Source organism: Setaria italica, chromosome VI, assembly GCF_000263155.2.
Source record: "Setaria italica strain Yugu1 chromosome VI, Setaria_italica_v2.0, whole genome shotgun sequence".
In the NCBI taxonomy this organism is placed as follows: Eukaryota; Viridiplantae; Streptophyta; class Magnoliopsida; order Poales; family Poaceae; genus Setaria; species Setaria italica.
This window is the reverse complement of record NC_028455.1, coordinates 9,406,885-9,421,220: the sequence shown is the minus strand read 5'-3', so window position 1 is coordinate 9,421,220 and position 14,336 is coordinate 9,406,885. Positions and strand designations below refer to the sequence as shown.

General features: G+C 45.5%; 1 protein-coding gene across 1 annotated transcript; it reads right to left on the bottom strand.

Moving 5' to 3' along the window:
• Positions 1 to 4,487: 4,487 nt before the first annotated feature.
• Positions 4,488 to 8,270, bottom strand: LOC101776803 (zinc finger MYM-type protein 1-like). The gene is made up of 3 exons (XM_022827728.1): positions 8,027 to 8,270; positions 6,917 to 7,924; positions 4,488 to 4,525 (listed from the first exon to the last, which is right to left on the bottom strand). Exons 1-3 carry the CDS (start codon positions 8,268 to 8,270, stop codon positions 4,488 to 4,490), a joined length of 1,290 nt encoding a protein of 429 aa, XP_022683463.1.
• Positions 8,271 to 14,336: the final 6,066 nt, after the last annotated feature.

Below are 14,336 nucleotides of genomic sequence, written 5' to 3'. Positions count from 1 at the left end.
TGCCGCAGCCCGACGGTCCTGGTCCACGGGCTACCCACACGACAGTCGGAGGAAACCGTCGCGCGCGCCCGGATCTGCTCGGTCCTTGTCCAGCCCACGCCTGAGCGCGCGCCGGCGGAGGAAGGTTGGACAACGGCGGAGAGCCGGGACGAGGTCCAGGCGTCGACGCTGTCAGCGCCAGGCCGCCAGGTTCTCAGAGCGACGACGCCATGGACTCTGGGGTGTTGCCGTGTTTCCTCCGTGATGATGACACCCCGCTTGGTCACCCTTCCACTCGCCCGGCGGAGGAGGCGTGCTTCCTCTCTCGCGATGCAGAGATGGACACCGAGGAAGGCAGGCTGCGGCTGGCGCTTCTTGCGACGGCGCCAGGAGGAATGCAGTACGTGCTGCTAGAAGACTTGCACCAAGTGATCTCGGAGCTCCTGGAAGCCGGTTCAGATAACTTCGCGATAAAGCATTTCTGGCTGGGGAACTTCATCATCCTCTTCACGATGCAGCGAGCAAGGGATGCGACCATGAGCGCAGGGAGTCTCCCGGTCGGCGGTGTACGCCTTCTTTTTCGGCCGTGGACGCGCCCTGTCAGAGCGGAAGCAAAGACACTGCAGTTCCGAGCTTCGATCGAGATCGAAGGCGTGCCAGCGCACGCATGGAGCAAGAACACTGTACAGAAGCTCCTCTCTACATCCTGCTCGGGGGTCGAGCGCATTGAGCAACCAAAGGAAGAATGCTCTGATCTGTCCAAGATGAATATCATGGCGTGGACAGATGATCCAAGCAGGATCCCCGAGGAAGAAGAAGCTCCTCATCGCGGAGCACGAGCGCCAGATCGTCTACGATGATCCAAAGATGCAGCGGATCTTTGGTAATCTTCCACCATACTTGCACCAGAAGAAGGTTCTATCGTATGACATCCTCATTCACCTGTGCAGCATCGCGGATTTTCAGTCTCGCTCACCCTTGCCGTCACTAGGGCCATCTCCTCCATCTAGTGACGCCGACTTCGGGCATGACGATAATCCGGACCGGGGCCATGGCGAATCCCATGGTGTTGTACCGCGCTTGCATGGATTCTACAAGCAAGGAGTTGAGGATGGGGGCACCGCGCCGGCGGCGGAAGCTGGGCCGTCCGGTGTCCATATGCGGCGCACTGCACCTAGACTGCTGCCACAAACTGTGGCGCCGCTGGCTGAGTGGCAAAACCGCTCACCGGAGGACACGACCGCGCGGCCCGACATGCAGGTTTCGCCGGTGGCTTGGAAAGACGGGGGCACCACCGTGCGTGCACGACTCCCGGGGCAGCCATGACCAGGTCAAACAGCGTGGCCGTTGAACCGGAAATGGGAGCGGCGCCCGTGAACCGCCTGTCACCACCTGCGCTCGACAACGACGCGCACGCCTCTCCACTGCGGACCCCCGTGACTCGCCCATCCCCTGCTGAAGCTATTGTAGGTGCGTGCCTGAGCGACAGCGAGTCACGGGTGCGCCGCACGCCAACGGGCGGACAAGCGCCTGTACAGGAGTTGACCTTCGACCGCATCCTACCATTGAGAGAGCTCCACGTCGACCACTCCATGGACCCCATGCTCTTTGAATCTGTGTTGCCCTCTTTTCCACTACCCGGTGCCCAAAGCACCCGCCAAGCAATGCTGACCGCCATGCCGCTGCGCATGTACTCTCGTCGTGCGTGGAGCGTGCCTGAATGCGCACACAACTCAACCATCCGCGCCGTCTGATCAAGACAGTCACGACGACTCTTGGACACCCGTGGCAAGGAGTGCCTCTTCTGCGCCAGGCAGTGCACCCCGAGCTCACCACTCTCGGCTTCGACACTCTGCGCCAACGGCATCGACGTCACCAATGGCACCGTCGTCGTCAACTGATGCCGCGGCCATGGCCCCTAACCCTAAGGAGAAGACGGAGGCTTTCCTTACCTCTGTACGAATGGTGCTTCAAGGGCCATTAGCTGCAGGGCTGCCAAGGCGGGCCAATCCAGCCACGACGGCGTTGACGCCAAGGCATAGTAGCAGTCTGGCCGCACAGCCACTGAACACGACGATCAGAGCATCCATAAAGTTGAGGTGTTGGCAATAAAGACATTGGGAATTATAGCCCACGATCACAAAGCTGCACAAGTCACTAACAAGGAGTTCGATAAATTCTTCACCGCTCAGCTAGGAACATGTGTGCTTGACATCGGATTTGTGGACATCAATTCAAAACTTAGGCTACATGGTTGTAACAGCTCACTATATCACTCCTGACTTCAAGATCAAGAAGAAGATAATAAGTTTCAAAGAGGTCAAATATCCACACTCAGGGTTTGCTATCGAAGAAGCACTTGTCTACTTGACTGAGTGGGGCATACGAAACAAATTGTTTACTCTCACAGTGGACAATGCTAGTAACAACAACACTGCATGTGACCTGTTGGTAGATACTCACAAGTATGAGTTGATGCTTGAGGGTGCACATTTGCATGTGAGATGTTGTGTGCATATCCTGAATATTTTGGTTCAAGATGGGATGAAAATTATTCATGAGGGGATAAAGAAGACTCGGGAGCTCTTGAAGCACATTGTCTCTTCGCCCTCAAGAATGCAAGCTTTTAATGAAATTGCAATGGTGAATGGTCTTCCAACAAAACGTGGTATTTCTCTTAACATACCCAAGCGTTGGAATTCCACCTTCAAGATGGTTGCAGAAGCAATCAAGTACAAGATCATCCTGAGTAGCTATGCAAATCAACATGCAGAAATTCCTCCAAATGAACAAGAATGGAGCACAGCTGATTCAATCTGTAAGTTTCTTAAAACTTTTGAAGAGGCTACAAAAGCAATATCGGCTCATAGGAAACCAACTTCATACATGTTCTTGCCTTTAATTGTTTTAATTCGGGTGCCTTGGATAACCCTTCCTGGTAGACAAGTGTGGCACTACAAGACCTGGCTACAGCCATGAGGATCAAGTTTGAAAAGTACTGGGGTAGAGATTTTGATGAGTCAAACCAGCCTATTGCTCGCAAAAATAAAAAGGATTATGATGTCAACCTTGGAATTGTTATTGCAACAATGTTAGATCCGAGGGGAAAAGCAGAATATGCAGAGTTCTTCTACCAGAAGATTTGTAGCAATATAGATCAGATTGATTCAAGTGTTGATACTACTCTAGTTTGGATGAAAAAATACTTCCTGGAGTATGAGCAACGCTTGAGGAGAGTTAGTGCATACTCTGTTACATATTCAAGTGAGGGCAGCATTTGTGTGGGCTCACCGGTGCTTGCAAAAAGGCAGCTAGGATCAGAATTTGCAAACTTCAAGTCAAGTCGGAGAAAGACTCGTCCACCAAAATCTGAATTTGACATCTAATTTGAAGAAGATTGTGTGGAAGACATTGAAAACTTTGACATTATGTCTTGGTGGAAGGCACATGCTGAGAAGTTCCCGATCTTATCAGTTATGGCACATGATTTCCTCACCATTCCTCTTCGTACCATTTCTTCCGAATCAGCCTTTAGTCTTGGAGGTAGGATTCTTGGGGAGTCAAGAAGCTCACTAACTCCAGAGATGTTAGAAGCCCTTGTGTGTGGGAAAGACTGGTTATTCAAGGAAAAAGATGCAGACAATGAAGGTATACCCTCATTCTGTTTTGGCATGTGTGCATATTTCCATGTTCATTTACTTACTATATGCTCATTATATTGCAGGTCAACAAATTAGTGAAGATCAGACTAGTGAAATGGTCACCTTTGTCACTCCATCAGGTTTTACACAACACATACATCCATTTTAAACATCCTTTATTTCTATTTTAACATGCTTTATTTCTGTTTAAACACACTGAATGGATGGACTCATATATGTTCTTTTTTTCACTGTTTGCTACTACATTTAACAGTTTGAGTGTTTTTTTTAGTTGCTAAGTATCAGTTGATCTATATTTGCATCTTGATGTGCTGTAGGCCTCGTGTAGCTAAAAAGCCTGGAGATTTCAGACACTGAAGTTGGGAGCAATGGACTTCGACATCTCTCAGGTTTGTTTATGCTAGCAGTATCACAAGTCTATGTAATTTGCAGAGCATCAATATCTCTTTTACATTGGTCTGAAGAAAATTTCTGGCTTGAGTTCACTGAAGTCTCTTAATCGTGACAATCGATGCTCTGGCTTGATGCATATTACTAGTATGTTGAATTTAAGAGGAGGTCCATGTTTACTCAAAATAGCAGATATTACTGCTGATTCTGGCTTATATTGCAATTCACCCTGTGAGTTGGATGAGAACTTGGTCTATGCAGCTAATGGAGAGCTCATCAGGGTGATGCTTATAGCTTATTCTAGTTTTAAGTTAGCTGTTTCTAGTGTCTTGCAGAGGGAAGAGCAAGATGCTTGTAACATTATTTATCTTTTGGTCCCTGTACCATTGTTTGCGTGTCTGTTTAAGAGCTAATATAGAGATTGCTGTTATGCATGTTGCCAGTTTACATTTTCTATCAAGGACATGTCTTTTTATCAAATGCTGTTGCTATATCTGTTGAAATCAGAAAAATGTGGAACTCAAGAGTGAATGAGAAAGTTTGAAAGATGCTGCACATATACAAATGTAATCTTTTGCATGATGCAGTAAGATTATTCGCTTTGCTAACCATTAAAAATTATGTCATAAGAAATTTAGAGTTATAAGAAATAGGCAGTATATTCTGTAATAGTAGGCGTTCATTCAGTTATAACATGAGTTTCAGCATATCTATGTACATCACTTGCGGCATCATTTGCTTTGCCTGATGTCATATGTCCTGCTTAATTACTTGGTCTCATTTTGATCTGTGTTCCTCTCCAATTTGGCCGCGCTCTGCTGCTGCTGCGTGCTGGAGGAATGCTGTGGCCTCTTCTGAGATTTTAGCTCTTAGCTACTCCTAGTCTTGGTACTTGGCATTCAGTCCCAAGCAATTGATGCTAGCACTATGGAGCATCGTCTGAGTATCGAGATGTCTTGAATTGTGGTTGTAACTTAATGCAATAATCGGAGAAGGGTGTTCAAGAGCTTTCAGCTATTGTATTGTATCAGTGTCAGAACCAGGCAGTATTGTGTCTTTATCTATGCTTTGTAATAAAGGCTTTTATGCATCCTTTGGATTGGACGTCAGGTTTTTGGAAGAACATCCTGGCTTGCTGTGGAGTGTAGCACCAGCACTCGATTAGAGTGATACGGTCGGCACTTCGGCAGCGACTAGAGAGCAGGCCACCCTGTATATATACTTTGCAAGAACAAGCGTGAATAGTCTGTACATAAGTCTTTGCAACTTGTTTGACTACTAGTAGCTATCTAATAGGTTCTTATTGGGTTGTAACCATATTTGGCAAGCAGTTTGTATAACTTATCCACTGAAAAATTTGGGGTGGTATGGTGTGTGATGGTGGAAGTTTGATTTGGAGTGGGTTAAATTTATATTCTTGTGAGAATAGGTTAGTGGGGTTACAGTTTGGTTTCCAACCCAATTAACAGGTTGATTTGCGAGTGATGGTGTGCGACGTCGAGCGTATCGGTTGCTTGTTTCCAGGAGACCAAGCTCCTTACAATTTCACAATTCCTTGTGTGTGAAATGCTAGGACACAGATTCACAAGAAGGGACATCAACGCTGTCAAGCGGAAAGGTTTGGACTCGGGATTCATGCTAGTCTCGTGCAGAGGCAGGCGCAGGATCTGGACTATAGGTATTCAAAATTGGAGATGGCAAAAATTTTTTTTGACAGAATAAATTATAGTTTCATAACACAGAATTAAGTGGTAGCATCATTGATGAATAAAATTGATCACAAATTAAAATTGTCCAGCTACTAATGATCAACATATCAAAGTGGCAACATGTGAAATAAATAGAGGCTAAAACAATAAAATGGTAACAAAGATTACAACTTACAAGCTATAGGACAACTTTCCGTTCTGCCATGCTTTGAAAATGAGCGATGATGTCCTTATCCTTAGCTTGCATGAAGAATTCCCTTTCAATCAATGTGACCAAGCAACCATTCAAATATTTCTGCCCCATCTTACTTCTTCTCTTGTTCTTTATCAAATTCATTATAGAAAAGACCCTCTCAACACCAGCCGTTGCAATAGGGAGAACTAGCACCAATTTGAGAAGTTTATAAACAATTTCATACCGAGAAACCTTTCCTTGTTTAACTAGCATCATAGACAACTCTGCTAGACTTCTCAAATTTTTGAAGTTTTCATCATTTCTGACATCATTGATATAGTGGTGCAACTTAAAATGAAGCTGGTGTATTTCTTGAAATTCAAAGTCATGTGGATAGAACCCAGCAAGCTTAACCAAGTTCTCAACATTAAAAGCAGAAAAGGAATTGGCTGGACTGAATGATGCCATGCATCTAAGTAGCTCTGTGTTTATCTCATCAAACCTATTATTGAGCTCTTGAACTTGTCTATCAATGACACCCAAAAACATATCAGCATGAAACCGGTGATAATTAATAGCACCTCTGTAGAACTGCCTTGATCTTTGCATAGGAATATACTTCCCATTCATGTCAACAACTTTAACATTGTGCTTCCCACAAAAAGAAGTGACCTTGGTAAGGAATTCTTGCCATCCAGAATCTTGTCTCAAAACATCCAGTTCTACCTTTGTGAACTCCAGAAGATCCATTGTATTTACGATATCTTGCTCCCTCTTTTGCAAAGCATTGCACAAGTCATTTGTGTATCCAAATATTTCATTCATCAAGTGTAGCAGAAAAATAAACTCAAAGGACTTAAATACTGTGAGCATAGTTTGAGCTCCATTAGCCTCAGCCCCTTTACTTTCATTCCCAATCCTAAAGAGAACTTTCTTGATTGAAGGATACAAGAACATAACATGCATTACAGTTCTGTAGTGAGATCCCCATCGTGTATCACCTGGCCTTGCTAAGCCCATCTCTTGATTCAATCCTTGCCCGGTTTCAATTTCACCCAATTTCAATGCTTCAGTCATGTATTCAACTTGAGCAATGCGAAGCATGCGGATCTTTTTACAAGACATCCCTAGAACATTCAACAAATAAGCAAGTTGCCCAAAGAACCAATCACAATCAGTATTCTCCTTAGCAACTGCTACAAGTGTTAGTTGAAGTTGATGGGCGAAGCAATGAACATGATAAGCAGAAGGGGACTCATCCATAATTAGTTTCTTCAAACCATTAACATGACCCTTCATATTACTAGCTCCATCATACCCTTGACCACGTACCTTGGATAGGGGCAATTGATATTTGATAAGCAAGGATTGAATTGCTTCTTTAAGGGTCAATGATGTAGTATCTTCAACTTGGACAAGACCTAGAAACCGCTCAACTGGTTCTCCTTTTTTATTGACAAAACGCAAACAAAGAGCCAATTGTTCCAGTAGGTATGCATCACTTGACTCATCAGCAAGAATTGCAAAACACTCATCACCAAGTTCGTCAATGATAAATTTAGTTGTTTCATGAGCACAAGCATCAATGAGTTGTTTCTGGATCTTGTGATCTATCATCTGACAATTTTGTGGTGCATTCTCTAGTACCACCAGATTATCCTCTTCAAAGTTTCCTGCTAGCCATGCTAAAAGTTCCCGAAAATTCCCCTTGTTGAGTGAATCCTTTGTTTCATCATGACCCCTAAAAGCCAACCCTTGACGCAACAGAAATCTTATGCACTTAAGTGACCATGTCAAGCGAGCTAGATACTTAGCCTTGAATTGTGCAGTGTTTGATGCAACAGATTCACGGATTGATGCCTTAGGTCTTGTGAACAATCTATATTTCTCTTCAGCTTCACTATGAGCACTATCGATAGCACCAACATGCCTATGAATTCTCTTTTTCATATTCCAATTTCTAAACTCTTCAACAACAAAAGCATCTCCACCAGGAAATTTGCAGTTATCTTTGAACAAATAGCAAACAAAGCAAAATGCAGCATCTTTATCCACACTGTACTCAATCCACTTAAATTCAGCAAACCACTTATGTTGGAAGCGACGCATACCTCCACAATCATGTTGCGGAAAAGCATCCCTCTTCATCTTTGGTTGAAATGGCCCCAATGCAATGTATGCCCTTCTAACTAAATCTTGGTCATTGACATCATAGCTTGAGATTGGAGCCCTCGATCCAGGATCATGCTCAATGCCATAATCATTCTTGTCTTCATCACTAGAATCATTTTCTTCCACAGGTATGGATTCACCATCTTCTGTTGTACCATTCTCTGGAGGCTGGTTGGATCTCATTGGTTCATATGGTACCGTGCTTGTTTCACTACCACTCTGCCCTTGGAATAACACTAGTTGCATTTGGCTTTCATTGCAAGATTGATTAACATTCTCCGGTTCAGGTTGTCTCTTCTTTGCAGCAGCCCTTGCCATGAAAATCCTCAAATCAGTAGCGGCACTACCCTTCCTCTTCATGGTTCAAACCTAAAAGTTAAACAATTTCACATTGAACTAAATTCATGAGCATCCACATTTTGCAAGTTGATTTGCTATCTTAATTTGACAAACAATTGAAAATGCTCACCTCAATTTCACAAACAATCAGGAATAGCAGTTCACAAAATCCTCAAATCAGTAGACAGTAGCTCAAATCCCCAGCCGGCAGCCGCCCACTGTAGCGCGCTGCACCTGCGCGCCCGCCGCCGCCCGGCCGCCGGCCCGTTTCCGTCGGCCGCCGCTCGGGCGCTCGGCTCCAGGCCGTGTGCCGGGGTGCGCACTGCGCAGGCCGCCGGCCGCCCTCAGCCGCTCGGCAGCTCGGCCTTCCTAGCCCAGTAGCCCGCCAACTCGCCAAGCGCCAGCCTGGCCGCAGACTTCCGCCGCCCGTCCGCCGAGCGCCGCTACTGCCGGTCCGACGCCGCCGCCGGCCGCCGCCGCCGCCGCTCGGCTCCAGGCGCAGGCGGCCAGGCGCCAACCGTGCGCGCGGCCGCGCGGCGCATGCAGGCCACAGCCCGCCCGCCGCCTCCTATCCCGCCAGCCGCGGCCTCCCGCCGGTCCACCGCCGCCGCCGGACGCCGCCGCTGCCGGACCTGTGCCCTAAGGTTCGCGCCGCGCGCAGACCTGGACCGTGGTGCGTCCGTGCGTGTGGATGTGCTCACGCGTGGGGTGGGCCGGTGGGGGACTGGGGGCAGTCGAGTGAGCATGCGCAGGCCGGATGGGCCGGATGGCCAGATGGGCCAGTTGGGCCAGTCGAGGGATAAGTGGGCATGCGCAGGCCGGATCCGGATGGTTTGTGTATTTTTATTTTTTTCATACATATACCTAAAATACACTATATATATGAAATTATTTTGCAAAAATAATGGGTATTCAATTGAATACCATTGAATCTATGTGGGCCCGCCCCTGGTCTCGTGGAAACTTTGGAAGGAGTGCATCGATCGGGTTTTCAACATATCACCGGCCAAGAATGTCACCCAGTTGGTAACTGAAATTTCGGAGGAAGGAAGGATAACTTTGGTGTGCTTCAGGAGCAAAGCACCTTGCCTCTATAGGATGGCCGGCACCGAGGGGTGCGCTGGGCCAGCATTAGTTGTCATCAACACACATGAATCATCATCATCTTTCTGGTTGTTTTGAAGTTCATGTAATCTAGCTTATGTAACAACCTGTGTGCATGTACCTGGCTGGTCCGTGTTGTACGTTAAATTTTTTTCTTAATACAAAGATACGTAGCTCTCCTGCATATTACGAAAAAAACAGATCTATGAAGAGGAATCTTGGCCTCTCGCAGCCACCGTTTCTTGATAGGCGATCATCGCCCATCACTGGCAGTCCGCGCTGCTGTTTTTGTTGAGCGGGCAATAATAATCAAGACGGCTAGAATCGCGAATGTTGAACCAAAGCCTGCGGCGAACCTCCGAGTTGTATGATACCTTCCCAAACGGCTCATCCCTGTCCTGACGTCCCACGTTCCTACGATTTGACAACGAACTGCTAGGCGTTCTTCTCTTCGCATGCGCTGGATAGATAATCAGAATAGCTCTTAGTCTTTGCCCAAATCATGAGAGGCTAGTGCTCTGCTCTCTTTTGGCCCTTGCTTGCCATGTCGACTGGTGTTGACAGAAAGTGCTAGCGGTGGTGTATTAGTGGTAGGTGTGCAGCTCGTATGTAAGTTGGAGATGAATGGTGGTAGGATCATTTTTCTTCTAGAATGGAACAATAACAATATGTACGTTTAAACAATTATGAAATACGTATAATCCTCGTAGACTTGTAATGCCTCTTTATTTGTCTATAAGTTTAGATGAAAACTTGAGGTAGGTGCTTCCCTTAATGGTTTCCCTCAAAAACAAAATGAATGCCACTCACCTTCCCTTCATAAACGTTACAAGTTCTCATATAGTAGGACTCATCTCTATCGTGACGCCCCATGTTAATGCTGTTCTGACTTCTGAGGACTCTTCTGCTCCAGAATCATGCATACCTTTTCACCATTATATTGTTATTGAACTGATTTCTCTTGAATAGTTTTTTGAAAGAAACAGGGGAGGCACGCCCCCTACTGGTATATATTAAATAGAAGGGTTTTTACTATGAAAAAAAAACACTAGCACAAATTAAAAGTTCTACTGTTCAAAGAAGCTGTATACTAGCTAGTAAGTTTTTCAATAAGGAAAACTTTATTAATCTTAGACAGTTACATCAAGGTGATACAATATTGTACTAAGACCATTCCCGGCCTTTGCATAGCTAGGATGCACAAAGCCTATAAAAGAAAAGGAAAAAGAATAGCCATGTGAACCCATATATAATGTCCTAGCAAGCTACAACACACAACTTAATCGTCAGTTCCATGCAGCATCATGGCCGTGTTAGGGCCGTGCCTAGGATCTCTAGATGCACATCTAGTCGGGATCGTGAATGACATACGGGTCATGGTGTTCCTGGTGGGTGCCGAGTGAGAGTGAGAGAGAAATGGGGTTACCTTCACCCCTAGAGGTGGGAGCAGCAGAGCTGCTGGCCATCGCGGGTTCGGTCGGTGGAGTCTGCGCAAGGCAGCGATGCGCAGTGCCGAGTTTGGTTGCCGGCGAGGTGGCGGTGGTGCTTCCCGCCGCTACTGCGCAAACCTAGATCGGTAGGTGTGTCGGTGGGGCGGCTGGCTGAGGCGAACCTCGTGAGCCGAGCCGGGTCCCCCACCCTGTTTATATAGCGCAGCGCGACAGGGGCCCACCACCCATTGCTAGGGTGAGCGCCCCCGATCAGGGCGCGGATCAGGGTCCCGATGGGCCTTTGGGCCCATTGGGAAGGAGATCAATCTAACATTCTCCCCCTTGATCTCATCATTTACTTTTAACTTTACACTTTTCACTTTTATTCGTTTCATCGTAGATTAATATGTAGAGCATGCCTCATCGTCACAGCTTAATTGCCGATAGAATCAACAGCTACAACACACCTCTCTATTTTGAAACAATTCTGTTTCTTTTGGGCCTTTTCCAATCCAGGAATCATAGGCTTTCCCTTAAACCCATGCCGGCTAAGTGTTCTCTGAACACATTGGGTGGTAAGCCTTTCGTGAGCGGATCCGCAAGCATATCTTTTGTTCTTATATGCTCGAGACTTATAGTGTGATCCTGGATTCTATCTTTCACAACATAAAACTTTATCTCAATGGCTTTGGAAGCATTGCTTGATTTGTTGTTGTGAGCATAGAATACTGCTGGCTCATTGTCGCAGTACATCTTTAGTGGTCTGTAAATACAGTCAACCACTCTCAATCCAGGTATAAATTTCTTTAGCCACATTGCCTGCTCCGTGGCCTCATGACATGCTATGAATTCTGCATGCATCGTTGATGACGCAGTTACTTTCTGTTTTGAGCTTCTCCATGAGATAGCTCCTCCTGCAAGAGTGAATACGTATCCAGACGTGGATTTTCTATCATCTTTGTCTCCCGCAAAGTCTGCATCTGAATACCCTTTTATCTCTAGGGAATCAGATCTCTTATATGTAAGCATGAATTCTTTTGTGCCTTGCGCGTAGCGCAACGCTTTCTTTACCATCTTCCAGTGTTCTATACCTAGATTACTTTGATATCTACCAAGAACCCCGGTGACAAAAGCTAAGTCAGGGCGAGTGCACACTTGAGCATACTGTAAGCTTCCGACAGCTGAAGCATATGGAACCGCTTTCATTTGATCGATCTCGTACTGGTTCCTGGGACATTGAAAATTCCCAAAACTGTCGCCCTTGACTATGGGAGCAGGTGTGGCCTTGCTCGCATGCATATTATACTTCTTTAGAACCTTTTCTAAATATGCCTTTTGCAATAATCCTAGGACCCCATTCAATCTATCTCGGTGAATTTCTATGCCCAAAACATATGATGCTTCACCAAGATCCTTCATATCGAAGTTTGAGGACAAGAACTTCTTTGTCTCTTGTAGTAGACTGATATCACTGCTTGCAAGTAAGATATCATCCACATACAGAATTAGGAAATTGTATTTCCCATTTTTGAACTTTGCATAGACACAGTTGTCCTCTATATTCTCTTGAAACCCAAATTTCTTTATTATATCATTAAACTTTAGATACCACTGTCTAGAGGCTTGTTTTAATCCGTAAATGGATTTCTTTAGACGACATCCCATATTCTCTTTGTCTTCCATGATAAAACCCTTTGGTTGTTTCATGTAGACATTTTCTTCTAAATCCCCATTTAGAAATGCCGTCTTTACATCCATCTGATGTAACTCTAAGTCAAAATGTGCAACCAGTGCCATTATGATTCTGAAGGAGTCTTTACATGAGACAGGGGAAAACGTTTCATTGTAATCTATTCCTTCTTTTTGTGTAAAGCCTTTTGCCACAAGTCTCGCCTTATACCTTTCTATATTCCCTTTGGAGTCACATTTAGTCTTGTAGACCCATTTACAGCCTACTGTTTTGGCTCCTTTAGGAATCTCTTCAAGTTCCCAAACATTGTTGGAACTCATCGATTTCATCTCATCTTCCATGGCCTCTAGCCACTTCGATGAGTGAACACTTTTCATGGCTTCCTCATATGAAGTGGGATCACCTTCTATATGAACTTCTTCTGTATTATAAACTTTATAACAATCAGGGATAACTAATTTTCTGACCCTTTGAGACCTTCTAGGCCCCTCACTTTCGGGCACATTCTGTGCCTCTGCTTGTGGCACACTATTCAGAGGTGGCTGCTGCAACTCTTCCTCGTGTGCAATGATGGGTTCAGTTGGCTCGTGAAGGACAGGTTCCAAAACTTCACACATCGTTTCCACGGGTGGAATCACAGCAGGTGCCTGCACCACAATGTCAGGGACAGTAGCGGGTGCTTGCACCACGACCTCAGGAACTATCGGTGCGGGAATAATAGGTAGTGAGAAGTATGGTTCCTGAATCATCGGATTGGGTGCACACACCCGCTTCTCCTCAAGATCAATCTCTCGAGCTACCATGCTCCCCCTCACCATCTCATCCTCTAAGAAAATCGCTTATCTTGTTTCTACAAACTTTGTATATCTGTCTGGACAGTAGAAACGAAAACCTTTTGATTTTTCCGGATAGCCAATGAAGTGGCAACTTACTGTTTTGGGATCTAGCTTCCCGATGTTTGGGTTAAATACTTTGGCCTCAGCTGGGCTCCCCCACACACGCAGGTGGTTTAGTGAGGGTACTCTTCCTGTCCATAGTTCGTACGGTGTTTTGGGCACCGACTTACTTGGCACTCTATTTAGAATGTGAATGGCGGTCTTTAACGCCTCCATCCACAGTCCCAATGGTAAGGTGGAATAACTCATCATGCTGCGCACCATATCCATCAGTGTACGGTTACGCCTTTCAGCTACTCCATTTTGCTGAGGCTCGCCCGGCATCGAATACTGGGCTACTATACCATTTTCTTGCAAAAACCTTGCAAAAGGTCCAGGAACTTGGCCAAATGGGGTATGTCGACCATAGTACTCCCCCCCACGGTCGGATCTTACTATTTTGATTCTTTTGTTATGCTGATTTTCAACTTCAGCTTTAAATATCTTAAATTTATCCAGCGCTTCTGATCTTTCTTTGATTGGATAAATGTAACCATAACGGGAGTAATCATCTGTGAATGTTATGAACAAGTCATAGCCATCCACGCTTTTCACAGGAAATGGTCCACAAATATCAGTGTGGATTATCTCTAAAACTCCTGTGCTACGTTTAGCGCCTTTTTTAATTTGCTTTACAAATTTTCCTTTAATGCAATCAACGCATTGTTCTAAGTCTGAGAACTCTAATTGAGAAAGAATTTCATTCTTGACTAGTCTTTCTATTCTCCCCCTCGAAATATGGCCTGAACGA

Bases quoted from the DNA above. Each gene is read 5' to 3' on its own strand.
- LOC101776803 (XM_022827728.1), bottom strand. From the start codon at position 8,270: ATGAGATCCAACCAGCCTCCAGAGAATGGTACAACAGAAGATGGTGAA. The intron at 7,925-8,026 runs GTATGCGTCGCT...ATTTGTTCAAAG, and splicing joins TCCGCAACATGATTGTGGAG to ATAACTGCAAATTTCCTGGT. The intron at 4,526-6,916 runs GTGATACACGAT...TGATTTCAACAG, and splicing joins GATGGGCTTAGCAAGGCCAG to ATATAGCAACAGCATTTGAT.